The 21,267-nt window shown below is 42.0% G+C and overlaps 1 protein-coding gene and 1 long non-coding RNA gene across 3 annotated transcripts; one reads left to right on the forward strand and one right to left on the reverse strand.

Moving 5' to 3' along the window:
- Positions 1-1,166: 1,166 nt before the first annotated feature.
- Positions 1,167-20,325, reverse strand: ATP6AP2 (ATPase H+ transporting accessory protein 2). 2 transcript variants are annotated; one of them, XM_019943610.2, is made up of 9 exons: positions 20,168-20,324; positions 14,080-14,210; positions 12,326-12,457; positions 7,420-7,515; positions 7,141-7,278; positions 6,167-6,220; positions 5,127-5,276; positions 4,119-4,238; positions 1,167-2,154 (listed from the first exon to the last, which is right to left on the reverse strand). In XM_019943610.2, the coding sequence occupies exons 1-9, from the start codon at positions 20,205-20,207 to the stop codon at positions 1,960-1,962; spliced, it is 1,056 nt and encodes a 351-aa protein (XP_019799169.1). In that variant the 5' UTR covers positions 20,208-20,324; the 3' UTR covers positions 1,167-1,959. The 2 variants fall into 2 exon arrangements, with proteins under 2 accessions (XP_019799169.1, XP_019799170.1); XM_019943611.3 differs by lacking the exon at positions 12,326-12,457 and having other exon boundaries at positions 20,168-20,325.
- LOC141277559 (uncharacterized) lies at positions 5,271-8,164 on the forward strand. The gene is made up of 2 exons (XR_012329170.1): positions 5,271-5,691; positions 6,548-8,164. It is a non-coding gene; the product is annotated as an uncharacterized lncRNA (long non-coding RNA).
- Positions 20,326-21,267: the final 942 nt, after the last annotated feature.

A 21,267-nucleotide genomic window follows, 5' to 3' on the forward strand; every position in this document is an offset into this window, starting at 1 on the left:
ATCTTGACATCATGATTTATGTTCCTGAACAAATTAGACTTAAGAGCAAATCATCAGCAACAGGTATAATAATCTTGGCAGAACATTATTTTAATTAATTGCTTTCTGCCTACCACAGATGGAAGGGTGCTAATGTAAGGATTAGTGCTGTCATGTTGATTTTTTTCTTCTCCTAGAACTTAGTCTCATCAGTTTTAAATTACAAAGGCACTGGTTTACTTCATATTTCATCATAACAATCTAACTTCTGTGGCAATATTTATATAATAAACTTGTGAAAGAAGAATGAATTTTAACTGCTCTGCAGCGTTGTAGATCCCTGTTCCCCAGACATAGGCCCTGTTGGGTTCCGTGGGGGTCAGAGTGTTTGCGGAAAATGCCCTCACCCTCATAAACCTGGCAGGGGGTAGTGGTGGAGAACACTTGAATGATTTTAGGGCCATTAGTTTTTCTTTCCTGTGGAGTTATCAGCTTCACTATTTATAGTTCAGTGAGAGGCAAAAAGAAAACAAAAATTTCCTCCACTCTATGGAAGTTTAACACTGTAACTGTCAGCGGTATCCTGCAGTAGTGGTAGAAATTTAACACTGTAACTGTCAGCGGTATCCTGCAGTAGTGGTAGAAAACGCAGCTAAATAGACTCTGTCTTCTCAGGTTATTGATTTGATGTTCTTTGCAAAGAAGAGGCAGACAGAGCTAATACTAAACCCAAGTAGGGTTCAAAAAGGTGAATATTACAACTAATTGATTGTAGAGTATGAAGAACGAATAAGGTAAAGAACTAATAAGGTAAAGGCTTAAGGGATACCGTTTTAAATTCTTATAGCTTACCCAATTAGATTTTTAAACTTCAGGATTATGTAGCTAAGTTACTTCAGTATGAGAGTTGTGCTGCCCTGCTCCTGGGAAGGAAATTTAAGCCTTCCCTACCTGAAGTCTAAATAAGTGTGAATTTATCACATATTCTGTATAAATTCAGTAACAAGCATAGTAATTGAAATGTCTTCCTCATATTGGTAATGAATCTCAGGAGGCAGTGAGAATAAACCGTTTGTGTAACAAAACAGCCAATTCTGATTAGATTACAGCCAATTTTGATTAGATTAAAACCCTTTTCAGTTAGGTTTTTACAATATAAAATAGATCTAATATTGAAATGACACAAATTTGGAATCATTATTAACTTTATTTGCCACTCTTTATTATTGGTCCACTTCCACATGAAAAGTAGGGAGCATCTACTTCCACTTAGCATTCTATAGAATAACCAGAGTAACTTACAAAAGGGGAAAAATTACTGAAATCATGCCCCACGATGTCCCCCACATGTTTTTGTGTGTGTAATTACAAGCATCTATAACTCCACAAAGCTAGTTCCTGTTTACATCAATGTAGTATCTATCTTTAATATCCACACCTGACCATTCGGATCACCAAACTTTCAGAAGAGGTTAAAAAACAGCTGTAGTCTGTCAGTCAATCAGATGGAAGTCCAAATCTAAGTGACTATATAAGCACATACATAGTTTAGAGCTGCTTGAAGTTAAAAACCTTTACTCGTTTCAGAGGTATTTACATTAAGACGTTCATGTTCATAGTATATGACAGTCCAATTATCACTTTCACCTGTCCTGTGTAAGGAAGTAAGTTAAGCATTTTAAGCATTTCAAATTCAGTGCATTTTCCCAACACAAACTGTCCTATATGAAATAAATATTTATTTCAGTGCATGTTTCCAAATATTAAATGGAATGAAATTAATTGTATTAAATGGTTATATCAATCATAGTATTTGAGCATCTATATCACACAGCTATAATTCGCTCTAAAAGAGCATCATCACAGGCACACAAAATAGAGAACACAAATCTGCTTTTTTATACTATCTACTTTACACACTAAAAGATTTATTATAACGAAAATTTCCAAACCCCTTTTCTAAGTTGGCATAAGGAAAGTTCAATCCATTCGAATCTTCTGGTTTGTCATCCTATAAATGATGCTATCATATCCAGGATCCATGTTCCAAATATTGTAAGAGGTGATAATCACAGCCAAGGCCAAGGCGATCATTATCCAAAGTATCATGTTGAAAACCACTGGATATTCAAAATTATACTTATATGCGAGGTTATAGGTACTTGATGGGTCCTTCTACAATAAAGAAATCAAGAGGGAAGAATGTTAAGTTAGGAAATTATCCCAGTTTGCTAGCTATGATTCATTTATCTAACAAACTATATTAATAAGTGGCATAAGAGCTCCTTTTATATTAGGAGGAACCAAGAAGGGGAGCCTTCACAGAGAAGGTAAGCACACTGTTTGGTGGAGGTATATATAGTGCTCCAACTGCTTGCAACGCCGATAACGTGACTGTAAGTATACTGTGATCCAGCCAGTTCATGCCCTGGGGAACACACTTGTAGATGTAGATGTGTACCAAGACATGTGCAAGGATATCCATCAACGGGATGGATAATTGTGGCACATCCCGTGGAACATAGAGTAGTTCAGGTCATTTTACTGCTTTATTTATCAACTTGCATGGCTCTTAAAAACAATACTGAGCCTTTGCTCAGAGTAAAATACATATAGTATGATTCTAGACAGGCAAAACCAAACATTATTTAAGGATAAATACATATGTATTAAAACTGTAAAGAAAAAGCCAGGGAATGGTTAGCCAGGGAATGGTTAACATAATATTCAGGAGAGCAATTACCTCTAGATGGGGAGGGTAAAGGAATAAGACAAGAGGGAGCTTCAGAAGAACAAGTATTCTCTTCAGCTTTATAACGTTAATTTTTAGAATTCTTCACTAGTATTACATGTTACATACTTTGTATGCTGTGTGTGGAAGGTGTGTCCTGCCAGGGAGGCTTTACATTTGCTTCTGCTGGAGGCCACCGGTCTTACCAGCCTGGGGCTGAGGTTTGTGTCAGTTTCTTGGCCTGGGGCTTCCTAGAACTTGCGGATAGTATAAATTTGAGCCTCAAACCCACATAAAGGTGGCCCTGTGGTTAAGGATTCCCTAGGAGACATTCCACCCCCAGCACATACCCCGACTGCACAGCCCCCAAGCTGCCTTCCTGTCTCCTTCTGCTGGCAGGCAGGCTGTTTTCTAGTCTGCCCTCACTGCGGGCACAGCCCTTTCAGGGTCCCATCAGGGTCCCAGCTTCACGGGGAGGCGTCAGTTCCAACTCCCCACAGAGAGCCCAGTTGCCACAGAGAGCCCAGTTGCTCAGTAACCCAACTGGAAATGTTCCCAGGACAGCCTAACACAGTTCTCCAGTTCCCTTTCTTAGTTGCTCCTTAAGAGTTTCCTTTACTTTTTTGAGAGTTAGTTAAACTGTGCATTCAAGAGGGTGTTTACTTTTTATCCACTATTTCTAGCTCTGTAGTCGGAAAATTTCGGTTTGTCTAGCCTGCCATGCTGTTTTAAACAGAGGTCTTTCCACTCCGAAACAATCGCAAACCAGTCACATCTAGATTATCTTGAACACATTCATTATTTTTGAGCATCTCACTCTAAGTCCCACACAGCGATTGGTAAAACAGAGGAGAGTGCGGGCTGCAACCAAAGGAGAGCGTCCATAAACGACTGGGAATCCGCCTGCTCTGAGAGATGAAGCCAGCTGTAAGTAATGTTCTTGGCCGTGCGCACACACACGCTTGTTTTACTAGGGCTGGCACCCTTGCCTATGTCCTCTAAATGCTTAAAAATCAAAGCAAGATCCAGGTCAAAATTGTATTAATAGAGAGTGTACGTAGCCGGAAAATGGGAGACTGTACCACAAAGACAATGTACCTCTGAGAAAAGCAGACTCCACAAGTTGAGAGCACCACACCACTCCCTCATGTTAACTTCTGAGGTCTCCTTGTAATACCCATATTTGAATTACCTTATGGGCTCTGACACATTTGCTTTTATCCCTAACAAAGTCTTGCATTATCTGACTACAACCCCAAAGAACTGAGCATCACTGGCAAAACACACATACCTACGTGAATAACTACGTGAATAAGAAACCTACGATTTACTGACTGCTCATTCATACTGCCCACGAGTGATACAGGATTTAGTGGGGCTTTTAGAGTTAATCTAAAAACGTACTCACCGCTTGTTTTGCCTCGAGGATAGTCCTAGTCTTCCTCGCAAGGGATGTGTCGAACGATCTGACAGTCACTAACTCTACCACTGCATTCCCACCGTAGAGATTGTACATGTCATCTGCAAACTGAAGAGTTATTGACGTTACTATGAATCTCAAAACACATACTTATTTAAAATTTTTGTAAAGCTTCTGTGCACTACAAGAAAAAATACAAATACCTACTGGGTCATGAAATACAGTGTGTCTTAAAATAGGCAAGTCTTAAAGGTTTAAATATTCAGAGAAGTGTTAAGATTCTATAAACGTTCAAAATAAAATTACTTCCAGAAAGGAGTAGTCACTGAATTTGTTGGTGTATAAGTTGGGGGCAGGGAAGTAGGAAAAATGAAATCTTTGTTGTCTCTGGTTGATTGCAAACATCTACAAAGATTTAACTATGAAGCCTCACTGAAGAGCTGCAGGTGAATAACGTCAAGGGCAGAAGAAAACTAGCATTTACTAGTATCTGCTAAATGTCTGGTACTGTGCTAAGTGTTCTCCTTCGGTTATTTCATGGGGATTAACGGGGACAGAGTTTCGGGGAAGCTGAAAGTTCTGGCGATGGATGGTGGTACAGTTGCCCAACAATGTGAATGTACTTAGTGCCACAGAGCTGTATATACTTAGAAATGGTTAAATGGTAAATTTATGTTAGATATATTTTACCAGAGACATCCCTGGGATTTCCCTGGTGGTCCAGTGGTTAGGACTTGGCACTTTCACTGCCGGGGCCCGGGTTCGATCCCTGGTCGAGGAACTAAGATCCTGCAAGCCGCTCGGCAAGGCCAAAAAAAAGACGAAAGACAGACATCCCAACATACACCTGTGACCTACTCCATCCTCGGTCACTGAAATTAGAGGGCCCCTCAAAGAAGGTGAGTAAAAAGACTTCAATCAATAATTTCACTAAGCAGATTTTTCCCTAAAAGTCAAGTGCTCTAACTGCTCACACCCCATTCACTGATGGTTTACCTTTTGTAGAGCATCAACAAGGATCTTAGAAGCATCTCTAAATTGTTCAGAGTCTTCCCCGTAACGTTTCCCAATTTCGTCCAAACCTGCCAGCTCCAGTGAGTATAAATCAGGAGAATGATCCTTGGCTAGATGCTTATGTCGAGACAACTTAGGAGAACAAACAAAAGGAAATAGATGAAGTATTGTCAAACACAGCCAGTTGGAGTTTTACACCTAACTAAACTAGGCAGAAACACCCCAGGGTACCACAATAGTCTAGAACGGTGGCAAACAGAACTGGTTTAAATGGGAGTTTCTGATAAAACAAATCCAACACAAATCTCATTTTTAGGAGCAGTTATAATAAAAGCTCTTTTAAAAATTAAAAATTTCTTAGTTTAAAAACCTCAGGTACGGGCCAGGGTATGAAAGAGCAGATGGTTGGACCAGACTGATCCCAGAAGAGACGAGCCATCAGTGCTCACAGAGCAGTCACCTCCCACACCACCAGCACTACACTTCCACACTCCCCAAACCAACCCCACTGAGAGTTTGGGCAACAACTTCAGAAGACGGCACACGGGTAAGATTTTCTATTTCATCATAGGAGGGTTTTTTTAAAAAAGTCATTCACCAAAATCACCAAAAAAAAAAAAATATATATATATATACACACATATATATACACACACACACTACAGGCATATATATTCCCTTCCTGACTTGGTCGACTGCATTATTAGTCCAAACTGTTTAAGTCTTGATGTCTGAGTCTTGATGTCTGACAAGAAATCAACAGGTCAGAAGCCTGTGTTCTTGGAAGATATATTAATACTATCCCTCCTAAAGGTAGAAATGCAAAGTAATTTGTTAACATGCGATGAGTTCAAACTTCCCAACACCACCGCTGATTTCTCAACTTCCATGGAATCATAAATCTAGGGCACATAAACTTTTTGACTGGTTTCACTATCATTCAACTATCATTCAAGGACTCTCTAGAAATGTCTTCCGGAACCAGAATAAATGGAACTGAAAAATTAGAGAAGCCTACTTACCAGACTTGAAATATCATGTAGCACTTGCAGTTCAGAAAGAAAAAGCAGATCAACCTGCAGAGAGCAGAAAGAAATGAGCATTATTTTATTTTATTTTATTTATTTATTTATTTAATTTATTTTTTTGCGGTACACGGGCCTCTCACTGTTGTGGCCTCTCCCGTTGCGGAGCACAGGATCCGGACGTGCAGGCTCAGCGGCCATGGCTCACGGGCCCAGCCGCTCCACGGCATGTGGGATCTTCCCAGACCGGGCCACGAACCCGCGTCCCCTGCATCGGCAGGCGGACTCCCAACCACTGCGCCACCAGGGAAGCCCAACAGCTTTATTTTTGATAAAGCTGTGATAAAGCATCTAAACTCTAAACTGGTTTTCCCTCAGGACATCAGAACATTCTGGCGCACTGCAACGAGGTCCTGCCAATAGCCTACTTTGCTCACATCCCTTGAAGAATAGAAGATGGTGGTCCTGGTCATCCAGAGTAGGTGAAGAAGGGAGGCTACCACAAAGGTGGCACGCCATGTGGTTAAGAGGGTGCATGAACAGGTGGTGAAGCTGGCATACAGGAGTCAAAAGTAAGGGTGGTGCCCTCCACTGTACAGTCAAGAATGAATTAGAAAAATGAGGCAACACATCAAAAGTGGCAGTGAATAATGGCTCCCACATTACCAGGTCCACACAGCTCTACCAACTAGTTACTGTGATTTCTGGCCTGTCAGGATCAATTGGTGGCAACCCTTGCGCTAGAACGTAGTGCTATTTATTACTACAGATCAGCTCACAAACAGAGTCAATTCATTCATGAGATTCATTTTTTAAAAATTACACTAAAGGAAAAAAGAATCTACTCCAAGCAATAAACTTGCAAAACTTTTCATTTTCTAAAAGGTCAAGTTTGCTCTAAAGTCAGGAGCATAAGAAATGGGAAATTACTAATGATGTTCATTTATTCATTCAATAACTGTACTACTTACTTCATTGTTCCTACTCAGAGAATTGAGGGGAAGTGAACTGAGAACAGAGTTTTCTTGAAACAGTCGATTGCGGAGCTGTCTTAGTGTTACTGAGAGATCTTCAAAAACCGAGTTTGCCTTCCCCACCATGTACACTCTCTGCAAGAATCCAAAAATTTTGTTACATTCTACAGAATAATTCCAATATACAGAGGTCTGTCAGCATTTTTCATAAATTTTCATTAAATAAAGAAAGCTTATTTTTTAAAGCATTTAAAATAAAAACTGTATCACACTTACTTCCTCACTGGGAGCCAACTGTAAAACTACAGGAGTTTCTTCAGAAAATAAGGAGTGAATGGAATTTGCAACGCTGTCAAGACTAAAAGGAACTGCCTGAAATTTAATAGTGAGATCTTAATTATTATCAGAACCAAAATGGGAAGAAAAATCATTTACATAGTATTAAAAAAAGAGCCTTAAAAAAAATGTACTAGCATTTTCTATGGAAATCAAAAAATCATATCCAAACACAAAGAGCCCTTTTGAGGGCACAAGAAGATTAAACAGCCCCCTAGTGGGCCAATGAGTTCGTGTCTCCAAATGTGCCTATATAAGAAAAAACGTGCAAAATAAAGGACAAAACATTACCTTCCACAAACGACCATTTTCTGGTGGTCATTCAGGTATTTTAAGCAGCAATACATCTGGTTTCAATATTGATAAAATGTGCCACAATGAATGTATATTCTACAATAATGATAATGTATTAACTTGCATTTAAGAGAAGGTCAAAGGAATTTGAAGACTTGAATATAATTGAAAGAGACCATTTTTCATTTCAGAATTTTAAAAATGTTTATAAGATGTAGGGTTTGGTCTTCAGATAGACTGAAGACTCAGGCAAGGCATAAAGTATGTCACAAGAATTCTGAATGTGAAATTTATCTTGGGAACACATGATATTAATAAACCGAAATAGCTAATTGTGATAAAAATGTACTTTTTTCCGTGAATTTATTATTAAAGTGAAACATACACATAATATGGTGCACAGATCTTGGAGTCAAAGCTCAAGGAATATTTACAAATGGATATGCTCATATAAGCCAACCAGAGCAAAACAAAACATCAGCGCCCTACAAGCCTCTCTCCCCACTCCCTCCACCCCCAGGGGTAACCAAAATTCTGACGTCTATTCCCATAGACCTGTTTTTGCCCCACATTATTTTATGGTAATTTTCCCCTCAAAAACTTATTTTATTCTTAATATTATTACAACAAGCAGTACAGTAGTAATGTTTTTGTTTTAATGGAGATTTCGTACAGTGATTTTTTTCCCCCAGTAATTGCCTTTACTATTATTAAAAGGTTCATGTGTATAAGTAGCTCGTTAACGTGGGCCAGGCAGAAATAAATGTGATTAATAAACGTGAAGTGTAATCTGCTTTTACTCTTACACAAGATGCATATTAACTCTTCCCCAAATTCTCTTAAAATAAGTTAATGAGTAACTGAAGAAGGGGAAGAGTTCCAGCTTGCAAAAGCATCCCGTTACAAGCTCCCTGAGTCAGCCACAAGCGCTCCTCCTTTTGCAAGCACACACTTCACTTCCTTGGGCTTTGGAAGGAATACGAGAACATGTAACAAACTCTCCAGCCTCATTTCACCTCAGTGGCACACACAGCAGGAAAGTTGAAGATTAAAGGTAACGTGTCCCTAGCAATCAAATTGGAGAAGCTACTGAGTCAGGTGAGCGCCAAACTGTGAAGGAAAAGAAAAAATTATATAGACTGCTATGCTATAAAAGGAAAAAAGGTCACGCTTAAAATCCCATGACTGTTTTCTTCTACTACATTATAAGGATACACGTTTGTCCTGGGAAAAATGTAAATTCTGTATCTACAGGACTTGAAATCTAATGATAACAGCTAGCTAATCAAATAGAAGCTTTAAGTGGAATTCTAAGGCTTTTCCTTTTTTTGGGGGGTGATTTTTCCCTCAGAGCTTTATATCTTTCCACCTACTGCCACTAAAAGGATTAGAAGCAGTCAGTCAGGGTCAAGCAATAACATGACCTCTTTTTAAATGTTTAGTTTTGGATTGTAGGCTAATGAAAATCTTAATGGCATATTGGATTTTTAATATACTTTATTTTTTGGCTGTGCTGTGTGGCCTATGGGATCGTAGTTTCCTGACCACGGATGGAACCTGTGCCCCCTGCAGTGGAAGCGCGGCGTCTTAACCACTGGACCAGGGACGTCCCATATATACATTTTGTTTTGTTTTGTTTCCCTTTTTTGCGGTACGCAGGCCTCTCACCGCTGTGGCCTCTCCCGCTGCGGAGCGCAGGCTCAGCGGCCATGGCTCACAGGCCCAGCCGCTCCGCGGCATGTGGGATCCTCCCGGACTGGGGCACGAACCCGTGTCCCCTGCATCGGCAGGCAGACTCTCAACCACTGCGCCACCAGGGAAGCCCCCATATATATGGTTTTAAAAGAGATCTTCTACAGTGATTTTCACAGAAATCACATAACAAGCTACTTAATAATCTTTGCGAAGACTAAAAGTATCTTTTTCACGTCTTGCATTTTTATTGTTCCCTTCCTTCCATTTACTCTGAAATTCTTCTGGTTTCTTTAGCTCATTAATTTCCAATCTTTTAAATTATCTAACATGTGCCTGTAGGGTTATAAATTTTCCTGCTTCTTACCACTTTAGCTGTGCCCCACAATTTTTAAATATATGGCACATTTGTGATATTCAGTTCCAAATAATTTCAGCACTTCCACCATAATTTTCTCCTCAACCAATGAATTATTTAGGACTGTGTCTATTCCAGCTATCTTTTCTTGTTGGCTTTTTAAAAATTAATTTTTAAGAGTTATATATATACATGCGGTTTAAAGAGACAATTATCTAAGACTTTCTATGGAAGATAAGTTTGCGCATCCACTTCCTATTTCTATGAGGTACTTTCTTTCCTCCCCCGTCTTTTTTCTTCCTCACTTCGAGTTAGTTTTTCCAGTTTTACTGAGATACCGTTAACATACATCACTGTGTAAGTTTTAAGGTATACAACATGATGGTTTGACTTACATATACTGTGAAATGATTACTGCAATAAGTTTAGTGAACATCCATCATCTCATACAGATACAAAAAAAAGAGAAAGCAAAAAAGAAAATTTTTTTCCTTGTGATAACTTAGAATTTACCCTCTTGACAACTTTCACATGTATCACACAGCGGTGTTAACTACAGTCATCATGCTGACTGAACATTACATCCTTAGTACCTATTTATAGCACTCACCTTCAAATCTTTTGTTTCCTTTTCTTTTTACCACCACCTCTAAATGTTTATACTACTCCATCTTGATTTTTTAATTTTAGGCATTATGTATTTATCGGCCATTATAGAAAATGAGGATCTAGCTCTCCCACATTACCAACCACAGCCCTATCCCCTTACAAGCACTCTCTCTCTCCACCCTCCCAATAGTTATAATTTTCATTTCTGTATCATTTTATTATAACTACTTAAACAATATTCTCAGCCTAGCTTCATACTATGCAATTCCTGCTTTTCCTTTCTTGCGCTTCTGGTCCCTAATGGCAATGATGAGAAATCTGCTACCATTCTGCTCTCATTCCTTTGTCATGACAGCGTCTTTTCTCTCTGGCAACATCATTAGCGTCCGCGTCCTTGACAGTTCTTCAATTTCACTATACTTAGGTGTTGATTTGGCTTTAGTCTACCTCAGTGTGCTCTAAACCTGAGGAGTCGTTCTTGTGTTTGTTTCTACCATTTCCAAGCATTTTTTAAGGTATCATTTGTTACTGTATTCAGATTTAACTGCATTGTGGTCAGAGAGGGTGGTTTATATGATACTGGTTATTATCCATTGAGGTTTGCCTTGTGGCCTAGTACATGGTCATTTTTTGTAAGCATGTCATGTGTGCCTGGAGATAATCTATACTAGACCACAGGAAAAGTGTGAAACATGCCCCACCACCAAAATCAACATCATACAGACCAGTGTTACAATGCAGTGAAATTAGAAACTGAAAAATCAAAACTTATTTTGAAAGAACCCATATGTTACAACACTTCTAAATAACTCATGGGTTAAAGAAATCAGTATATCAGTATAAATTACAAAATATTTTTAAGTGAAAATGAAAGCACCACATATCAAAAATATCTTTCAACTGCCTCTGGTTTCTATCCCTTCCTTTAACTCTTTCACAATTTTAATGTACGTATTTTTAAATCTCTTTTTGAGGCTGGTCTGTTATCTGCAGTAGTTCTAGGGGGATGAATTCTGTTTGTCACACCTGCTGACTTTCTCATGGCGTTTTTTTCCTTCAAGTGTTTGGGAAATTCAACTCCTCTTCGATTCTTTTTTACCGGAGGAGCCCTGGGCTGGGGAGGTGTCTGTGTGGGGTGGATTGTGTGAATCTGGAGCATGTGACTGCACAGCACAAGCCCATAGTTCCGATTTCCCTTAGGGGGGCTCTTTGGGCCCCACAGCTAAGGGTGGCAACCCAGCTCCTTCATGGTAGCCCTGGGGCAGCTGGGGTTTTAATAGTCCTCCTTTCAAGAACAAGACAGCATTTTATAGCCCCAGGCTTTCTGTAGGGAACACAATTTCACCTCCAGCTCCTGCTCACCACTGTGGCTTTTGAATTCTCTATTCATATCTGGCACCTGTGTGTACCCCTTGCTTGCTTTCGAGTTTAGTGATACATGTAAAGATGTTTGGTGACTTCTATATGCTTACAGTAGAAGGACGGCCTCTCACAACAGCTCAGTCAGCCATGTTGCCTGAAAGGCCAGTGAAGGGATAAGTGAGCCAGCAAAACTGCCTCCAGTCTCCTTCTTACACAAAAATGATAAAATTCTGAAGGGAAGGTGACAAAATAATGCCCTAGAAAATGTCAGCAGGTTACACCCTCAACTGGTTTCTCTTTTTTGAGCCTCTGACTATTCTGAGAGTGGGCCAATGTCTCTGTTACCTTAGAAAGTATTCTCATCCATGGCAAACAGCCAAGTCTCAATAAAGTTACAACCATCATATAATTAAAAAAAGACTATCAGTGCATTAAAAAAACAACACGAGTGCTTAGAACACAATCCATAATGACAGCTGACAAAACAAAATTTTAAATGCATCCCTTTAATTCTTTATAATAAATACTCACATTTTCCAAAGGGTACGAAATGACACTGCCTGGGGGTAGAGCAAGCTTGTCCACTCCCTTCACCATCACCATAACGGTAGCCCGAGGACGGTGGAATAGGTTACCCACTGCGAGTCCCGGCCAAGAAAGGTCCTACACATTGAAAAGTGTGAAACTGTCCCAATTATCAACTCAGGAAACCATTTCCCTAATAACATCTAACAAGCAGAATTACGGGGTACTGGGATGACACTGGCAATGAAAACTCACACGGACAGCAAATGTCTTATTTAAAGCAGTAGTTGCAATCTCCTAATTGAGGATGCTGGTTTCTACCTTCTTCGTTTTCTTAAACTTCTACAGACTTGAAACAATAAAGTCTAATAATAAGTCATCTCAAACCTTCTGTGGAAAAAAGCAGGCAAATAAACAAAATGTAGGTACTTTTCAAATTCCAGATTACAAAACATTCTCTTTTCCATATAACCATGGACATTTTCTTCCCTCACATCATTCTTTGCCCTTACCTACAGCATCACTTTTCTTTCACAGTGACACAGCAAGGCTACCATTACAACATTCTCTTTAGACTAAGTGCTTTCTAAATAAAATTCCTGCTGAAAGTAACTCTCAGTAGTTGATTAGTAATTATTTCTAAAGGTTACTTTGACAGCCATTTGTAGTCAAAATTAAGTTTGTAAAGAACTAGGTACAAATTTCATCCTTAAATGTGAACAACCCATCAGGTTCACGCAAGGAACGCGGGGGCTCCACCCAAAGGCCCAGCAGAGGCAGCTCCCATGCATTGCTTCTGGTTTCAAGGGCACTCAGGACCTAGGAAGAATGTTCCTTTGAGTGATTGATGACATCTAGAGACCACCTCAAAAGCACCAAAGTTTAAAGTGGGAGGAGACAGGAAGATAAAGCAAACTCCATCTCCTTTCTTCCAGCCCTGAGCTTTATAAAATGTCTCATACTGACGGGACCTAGGCCCCCTACGCAACAATCATGTAAGCAGCCAGTTATTACAAAAGGTTATGGCTACTGACCACACTATTTTCCTAAATTCAGGTAAGATGCATATACATTTTATCATTCATAAAAAATTGCAGTGGACTGAATGTACGTGTCTCCTCAAAATTCATATTGCAAAATCCTAATCCCTCCAGTATGACGGTATTAGGAGTAGGGGCCTTAGGGAGGTAACTACATTATGAGGACGGAATCCTCGTGAATGAGCTTAGAGCGCCCTTATAGAGGGGACCCCAGAGGGCTCTCTCCGGCTCTCTCCACCATGTGAGGGTACGACAAGAAGTTGGCAGTCTGCAACCCAGAGAGGGCCTTCACCAGAACCCTACCATGCTGGCACCCTGATGGCAGACTTCCAGCCCCTGGAACTGTGAGAAATAAATGTTTATAAAGCAGCCAGTCTATGGTACTTTGTAATAGCAGCCTGAACCAAGACACAAATCTATCACGTGTACTGGAAAAACACAATAAAATTATACATCCTATTAATAGTAGGACAGATGCATTCTCTTATATAACAAAGAACGTCACTACTATGAATAAACGATTACATGGTTAATCTTTTATAATGATTTGTTTTCATAACCGAGCTTCGAACACTTATCCAAAATCTCCCTGACTACAAATAAGCTTTTTCCTTTTGTGACCTGGACCTATGTTTGCCCGTTGCTTTCCTGGCATATTAGCAGAAATCAACAAAAATGCTTGCACAAGCAGCTCCAAATATTTTTTTAAAATACACATACTTCTTTCACAGAGAAGCCCATGGACAATGCAGCCACGTCTGGGATTCGCTCTCCTGGTATGGGCCAATTTCCATCCCGGAAAACAACAGACCCTGGTGATCTTAATATACTGAACTCGTTCCCTAAGACACCTGAAAGGAAAACAGATTAATAAATGATCACCATCATAAATCTTTTGTACCCACATTGAAAATTATTAAATATAATACATACTTTCCCATTCTCCATTGACTTTAGCATACTAAATTTTGATTGGACAAAATGCTAAAACCTAAACATCAACAAATTCTTTTTCAAAGTATCACTGTAAGAATTTAAGTCCATACATTCTGCTGTAACAAAGTTACAACTATGAAACAAGATTCTCCTAATGATCTAGGTGCCTTCCTACAGATGGCCCTTAAACAGGGGCATGTGGCAATTTGGCAAGAATTAGAAATCAGCAGCATTTCTCCACATTTTTAAAGAACCAAAACCAAAACCTTGGCCCAGACCAGAAAGGAAGAAAAGAAACTTGAAATCTGTAAATTATTTCTACCATCGAGGGCTTCCCTGATGGCTCAGTGGTTAGGAATCCGCCTGCCAATGCAGGGGACACGGGCTCGAGCCCTGGTCCAGGAGGATCCCACATGCCGTGGAGCGACTGAGCCTGCGCTCTAGAGCCCACGAGCCGCAACTACTGAGCCCACGTGCCACAACTGCTGTAGCCTGCGTGCCTAGAGCCCGTGCTCCGCAACAAGAGAAGCCATTGCATCGAGAAGCCCACACACCACAACGAGGAGTAGACCCCACTCACCGCAACTAGAGAAAGCCCGCGCACAGCCACGAAGACCCAACACAGCCATAAATAAACAAATAAATATTTCTACCATCGATCCTCTCTTGAAAATGCAAATTCATAAAATTCCTAGTATATCACGCCAAAACTTCAGCAGGTTAGTATATCTTAGGATAGATCATAGCTTCCCTTATGTCCCACAGGCAAAGCTATTGAAATGAGTACTGTCAAATGGGGGGTCCACGTTACCAGTCAGAATGTAAAATACTTCAGACTCTAGAAACAAAGTCCAGGACATAGTTTTTCCAAGGCACATATCAAGAGGCTGAGAAAAGGTATTCTGTAATAATAAAATCAACTAGTCTAGGGGTATGGGGCCTGGGATTAAGAGGTGAGAATGAGAATCAAGGGACTGACTATGTTATAGGCCCTCCAAGGCTAAGGATGAGGTAGGTATCTTGCTTCTTCACCCATCGTGAGTTAACCCAATGATGTCTAGATTACACAAGGACAAGTAACTAATGGAAACTTTCGAGTTCCTATGAAAAGATTAGTTCCAAGTCCAAAACAAATCTTGGTCATGCCTAGTACAGGAAAATTAGACTTTAACAAAGCATCACTGTTACTCTCTTGACCTAAGGAAAGTACCACTTACAGGCTATGGGAATAACGTTGGAAGCAACAGTAAATGTTTTGGTGTTGCAGTATTGACAGTAAATAAAAGGCCTCAGGATGGTGCTGATACAACAGGAAGAGTTACGAGTTTCATTCAGCACAGCCACTAGAGCAGGAATTTCCAAACTGCTCTACCCGAAGGCAGACAAAAATTAGCAGGATGGAATGGCAGTTTGTAAATGACAGACATCTTGCTTCGCTGAAGTAGTAGTTAACTGCAAACTCTAAGGAAAATGGGGCAGCAAGGAAGGCATACTTTCTGAATACCATACGCACTTAAAGAACAATATCTGGATCTGGAGATTGCCTTGTTTGAGATGCAGCCCTACTCACTCGACCCCAGCAGAGCTCTACTAAATTACTTTGCCTCAACTTTATAGTTAGAATCCACTTCCACACCTGTACAACAGTCCTTCAGCAGCCTAGAGCTTCAGAAAACCTTACAAGGACTCCTATACTGAGAAACTGCTGCTTCACGCAGGCATCTCCGGGATACCTGAAAGAAAGTCACCCATCCTCTACCTGAATGTGACCAGTGAATGGGGATGCCACCTCAGCGCCACGTTTGCCAGCAATCATCTCCATTGTCCCAACATTCTAACCCTTTAAAAAGTTTAAGAAGTTGGCTTCCCAACTTCTCTCAACTTCCAGTTTTATCACTCCCAACTCAGTCTCACCAGATAACCTCATCTCCAGCTTCAAGAGAAAGCACAGGAATTCCTCCAGCTTCCTGCTTCCTCTCCCCATCACAGGTTTATCTGCACAAGCCCCTATCCTTATCTCCTCTCCTTCCAGGTGCTGGCAGGGATGTCCCTCCTCCGGTTGAAAATATCCCACAGTTCAGCCTTCAAGGGACCTTCATTCATTCACCTACTGAATTATTCATTCAGGGTTTATTAAGTCTGTATTCTGGAAGAGAGGATGTATCAGGAGTTAGGTGGCTATATGGTTTGGGGCATACGAAGCTGGCCCTGTACAAAAGAGCTCCACGAGGGCAGAGGTTTCAGTCTATCTTGTTCACACAATATCCCCAGGGCTGAAACGGTGCCTGGCACACCGGTGCTCAATAGATACTTGTTGATTGAATGAATGAAGCCACATGTTGCACTAGCCGTTTCCCCTCTCAACTGGCTCTTTCGCTTCAGCATAAAAATACGCGTAGGGTGCTCCCATTCTAAAATCCAAACCACAAAACCCTTCCTTTGGTCCTACCAGCCTCCACCTACTTCTGCTTCCCTTCAGACGAAGAATCCTGGAAGAGTTGTCAGCCATCACTGGCTCTGCTACTTCTTCATCTCCTGTTTGCTACCTAACCCACAGCTTCTGACCCCACCATGCCACTGAAATGACTCACCAAATCCCAAAGACAATTTTCAGCCCTCAATGTATGTAACTTCCCAAAGCAACTGATACTGACAACCCCTTCCTTGAAACTCTCCTGCCTTGGCCTCCATAAGCCCGGGCCCCTGGTTTTCCTTCCAATCCCTCCGGCTACTTTTCTCCTCAGTTTCTTCCCCTTCCCATCCTTTAAAGCAGTGACGTCCAAACTTTTGAGATTTCAACCCTTTCAGTATAAAGTTTGAAAGTATTCCCAATATACATATATTTACTTATAAAGTATACATTTCTAGTATAAAATATATATTCATAATATATTACAGAACACACAAAATAAATAGAAATTTTTTAAAAGGATGACACACCTTAGTATTCTTCCCAATTTAATCATGAGAAAATAGCAGACAAGCCCAAATTGAGGGACAGTCTACAAAAATATCTGACCATTACTATAAAAAAAAAGAAAGAGAGAGAAAATAAAAGACAAATGGAATTTCCAGTACATTCTTCTGGCATCCCAATATCACTGGGCACACTCCACTTTGGAGATCTGCAGCTCCATTTCTGACCCTCACTGCTTTCTATTCTACACTGTTCTACAATGGAGTCTCCCCCTGGCTGAGCCCATCTACTCCTTAAGACTGCAAGCACCAAAAACACACTAATGGCTCCCAGATTTTTATATTCAGCTTAGATTTCCCTTGAACCTTAGGCCTGCATACCCCACAGTCAGCTGAGCGTTTCCTTCTAAGTCCCACGGGTCCTTCAAACTCAACAGGTTCAGAACTGAATTCACCATTTTTCCATACACGCCTCCTACATTCTCTGTATCAAAGGATGACACCACCTTCCACCCAGCTGCTTGAATTAGTCATCTTTAAATCCTTCCTCAGCACCACAGCTAATCAACCAATGAATTCTGTCCATCTTTTGTTCTTCTTCTTATCTCACAACCCTTTCCCCTCCATGCCCAGGGTCCTCATCAGGCCCTCCCCACTTCAGGCCCTCCCGAGGCTTGACAGAACTGGCCGCCTTATGACCTGTCATGCCACTCTCAGATCCAGCCTTCCCAGCACCTTTTCAAACTACAGATCTGAACATTCACCCTGCAGCTCAGCCACCTTCACTCGATGCCCGGAGCCTTTGAAACAAAATCCAAAATGTAACACCCAAAGCACTTCACCACCCTTCCTTTTGGGATCTCCCCAACTTAACCCCTATGCGTTTCAGCTCCACCAAACTATTCGCTCTTTTGCTCTCACACCTCTGTGCTTTTCTTCCCACCCCAACCTTTCACACATTTGCCGGTGAGGCACCCTGCCGAGGGAAATTTCCCCCCGCCTCCCCAGTCTGAGAGAGAGGTTAAGAATCCTTCCCCTCTTTGGGAACTCCCCACCATACTATGCTGTCATCTATGAATGGGGATGGAATCAACAAGTGAAAAAATAAACAGGTCCTACTTTTGACCTCTGGGGCATCAGTGACCAAACTGAATCCCTCTTCAACGTGACATCCCTTCAAATTCCATGTGTTCACCCTTGGCCTTTTCTCTCCAAGCTAAACATCTGAATTGTTTTCAAATACTCCTCATGACCTGGTATTCATAACCCTAGATCCCTTCCCCTGGTCTCTGGTTTGGTAACACCATTGTAAAGGACTTATATATATTTTTCTCAAATAGAGAAGTCAGATCTCTTAAAGATGTTTTCCATTAAATCACATTTAGTCATTGTGGAAAATAGTAATTTCACCTCATCTGACAAGAGCATGCAGTGCAGAAGCTGACAGGATCAGATTCTTGATCTGTATGAACTAGACTATTATAGTTAGGAAAGCAGGTTCAAACCATATACAGAAGCAATTATTTTGCCTCAGACCAAAACCTAACAAAAACCCCTAAACCTCACTGAATCAAAATAATATCAATCATAACATTAAAACATGGAATTTCAGCGAGATGTTCAGTTAAATCACAGTATCAGAAGGAAGATCTTTAAATTTCAAAAACGGAATTTAAAAACTTAAAAAATTCCCCCGAAGAAATTGAGTAGATAGATCAGAACGACCTTGACAGAGCCAGAGACGAAAGGTACAACACAACCTTAAAATCTGGGGGTCACTAAAGTAAGTGTAACTATCATCAACACACAACACTGGGCACCTCCAAGGATGGAGAAAACCTGCAGGTTTCAAAAACATCAAAGGTCTGTACCTTCATGTAGAATTAAACCACCATTCCCAAAGTGGGGCATCTCGGCACCTCACAGAGCAGCGGCACAGGCATCCTACAGATTTTTAACGTCTAGCTTTTGAATCGACACACTGGGGAACAGGGACCCATTCCTCCAAACTGTTCTCAACTCGGCCTCTTGTTCACCACTGTGCCCCCAGTCCCTGCCCCCATCATTCCCACATTCTCACACCTGTACCACGACATGTATAATGGGAAAGGCCCACACTTTGGAACCAGGTGATCTGAGTTCAATTCCAGCTTTGCGGCTTACTACTTGTGTGCTGTTTGGGTAATTTATCTAGGCTTGACCACTCTGTAAAACGAGGGTGATATCCTCTTCTAAGGATTGGTGTAAAATTAACCGAATTACATGATGCACGGTAAGAGGCCAATTATGAGCTGACTTGCATTCCCCTTGTTGAATGCTAGGGAACCTAGGTTCCACGGAGAAAACTACCATTTTTTGACATGTGACCCTAAGAACGTGACTCACATCTTAGTTTCCAAATCCTTAAAATTGGGAACTATTGCAAACTACTGAGAGGAACTTTAAATTCTCCTTGAGAAATAATCATACAAAAACAATTACTCCACCGCCAACTTCCGTATCCTGAAACACTGGGGGGAGTGGGAAGATTTCACCAATTACTGATGATAACCGCTAGAAATGAAGACACCAGAAAAATGCAAAGAAAAGCAGCAGCTAATGGCAACTGAGAAGTCTGCCTTCACTTCTTCGCAGAGGGCTGCAGTTCAACAGTTGACTGAGAAATGCATCCCCGTCCTCCGAAGCGCCTCCCGAGCCGGAAGAGGCTGGAGCAAGACAGGCGGACGCGCCTTTCTTGAAGAGGCAAAGGGTGGAGGCCGGCTCAGGTGCCCCCACGCAGCCCAGCCCCGCCCGGCCCCAGCAAGCCCGCCAGGCCGCGCCGCCACAGGCCGGCCCGGACAGAAGGCGGAGAAGGAGGCGGCTGGGCCGAGGCCATCGCCAGCTGCCCGCACTGCGGCATCCGCCCCACTGCCGCCCACCCGCGGCCGCCCCCGAGTCCCGCGGCCCGGGGCCTTACCCGCCACCAAGAAGGACAAGAGCACGACGAGCACAGCCATGGTTCCGCGGCGGCCGCAGCAGTGCAGGGCGACACAGAGCTGGCCGGCGGGACGCCAGCGACCACCGCCGCACGAGTGGTTGACGAGCTCGGGCTCGCCCCGACCCCCTAAGCCCGCCCCGTCCTCGCCTCCTCTGGGACGGCCGCAGCCTTCTCCACCAATCGCCAGCTACGCCGCGGCCTGCGGAAGAGACGAAGCCCGGGAAACGTTAGCGTCATGGGCGGAGCCTAACGTGATGGATGGAAGGCCCTGCCAATGGCAGGCAGCGATCAAAGAGCCGGGGAGTTCCTCTCCCGGCCCGTGACGAACGGTCACGGGATGGAGGGTAGGGCGGGTGGTCGGGGGCTGGGGGGATGACGAAACCTGTCGAGGGGTCCAGAGAGCCCACAGGGTGGGGCTGCCTCCCGGGTGCGGACCCTTTCGCCAGTCTCGAGCGACGGTCTCCAACCAGGGTGTCTGTCTGTCCCGGTCGCGTGGCCTCGCCCCGCTACGGGTGCAGCTGTGGAAGCTGCAGGGCTGGTTTGGGTTTCGCTATGACAATTACACAGATGCTGAGCACCTGCTGGGAGGAAGCCAGGCGCTTCGGGAAACCCCTGCACTCCAAGTAGGGGTGCTAGATAAACTACAGGACGCCCAGTTACGTTTGAATTTCAGATAAACAACGATACTTTTTAGCATAAACATGTCGTGAATATTCCATGGGACATACTTATACTAAAAAAAAGTATCCGTTGTTTATCTGAAATTCAAATGTAACTGGGCGTCCTGCATTTTGATTTGCTAAATCTGGCAACCCTATCTAAGATTTTCTGATCTACCAGGAGTTAATTACATTAATTACTTCCTTCATCCATTCACTCAGTGTTAGGCGAAGGCTAGACATAATAATTTGACCAGGATCCTCCCTTCTCACATCTTACGGGGTTTTATTATTATTATTATTAAACCTATGATATGAAGCAAGAAATGACAGTGTATCATCTGTGGTCAGAAAACGATGTCCCAGCCAATGACCTTGAAAGATGGATGTGGTTTCAGTACGCAAGGATAGGAGATGGGG

Source organism: Tursiops truncatus, chromosome X (genome assembly GCF_011762595.2).
Source record: "Tursiops truncatus isolate mTurTru1 chromosome X, mTurTru1.mat.Y, whole genome shotgun sequence".
In the NCBI taxonomy this organism is placed as follows: Eukaryota; Metazoa; Chordata; class Mammalia; order Artiodactyla; family Delphinidae; genus Tursiops; species Tursiops truncatus.

Bases quoted from the DNA above. Each gene is read 5' to 3' on its own strand.
- ATP6AP2 (XM_019943610.2), bottom strand. From the start codon at position 20,207: ATGGCTGTGCTCGTCGTGCTCTTGTCCTTCTTGGTGGCGG. The intron at 7,516-12,325 runs GTGAGTATTTAT...ATTAAATTTCAG, and splicing joins TTTCGTACCCTTTGGAAAAT to GCAGTTCCTTTTAGTCTTGA. The intron at 7,279-7,419 runs GTAAGTGTGATA...GGATTCTTGCAG, and splicing joins AGTTGGCTCCCAGTGAGGAA to AGAGTGTACATGGTGGGGAA.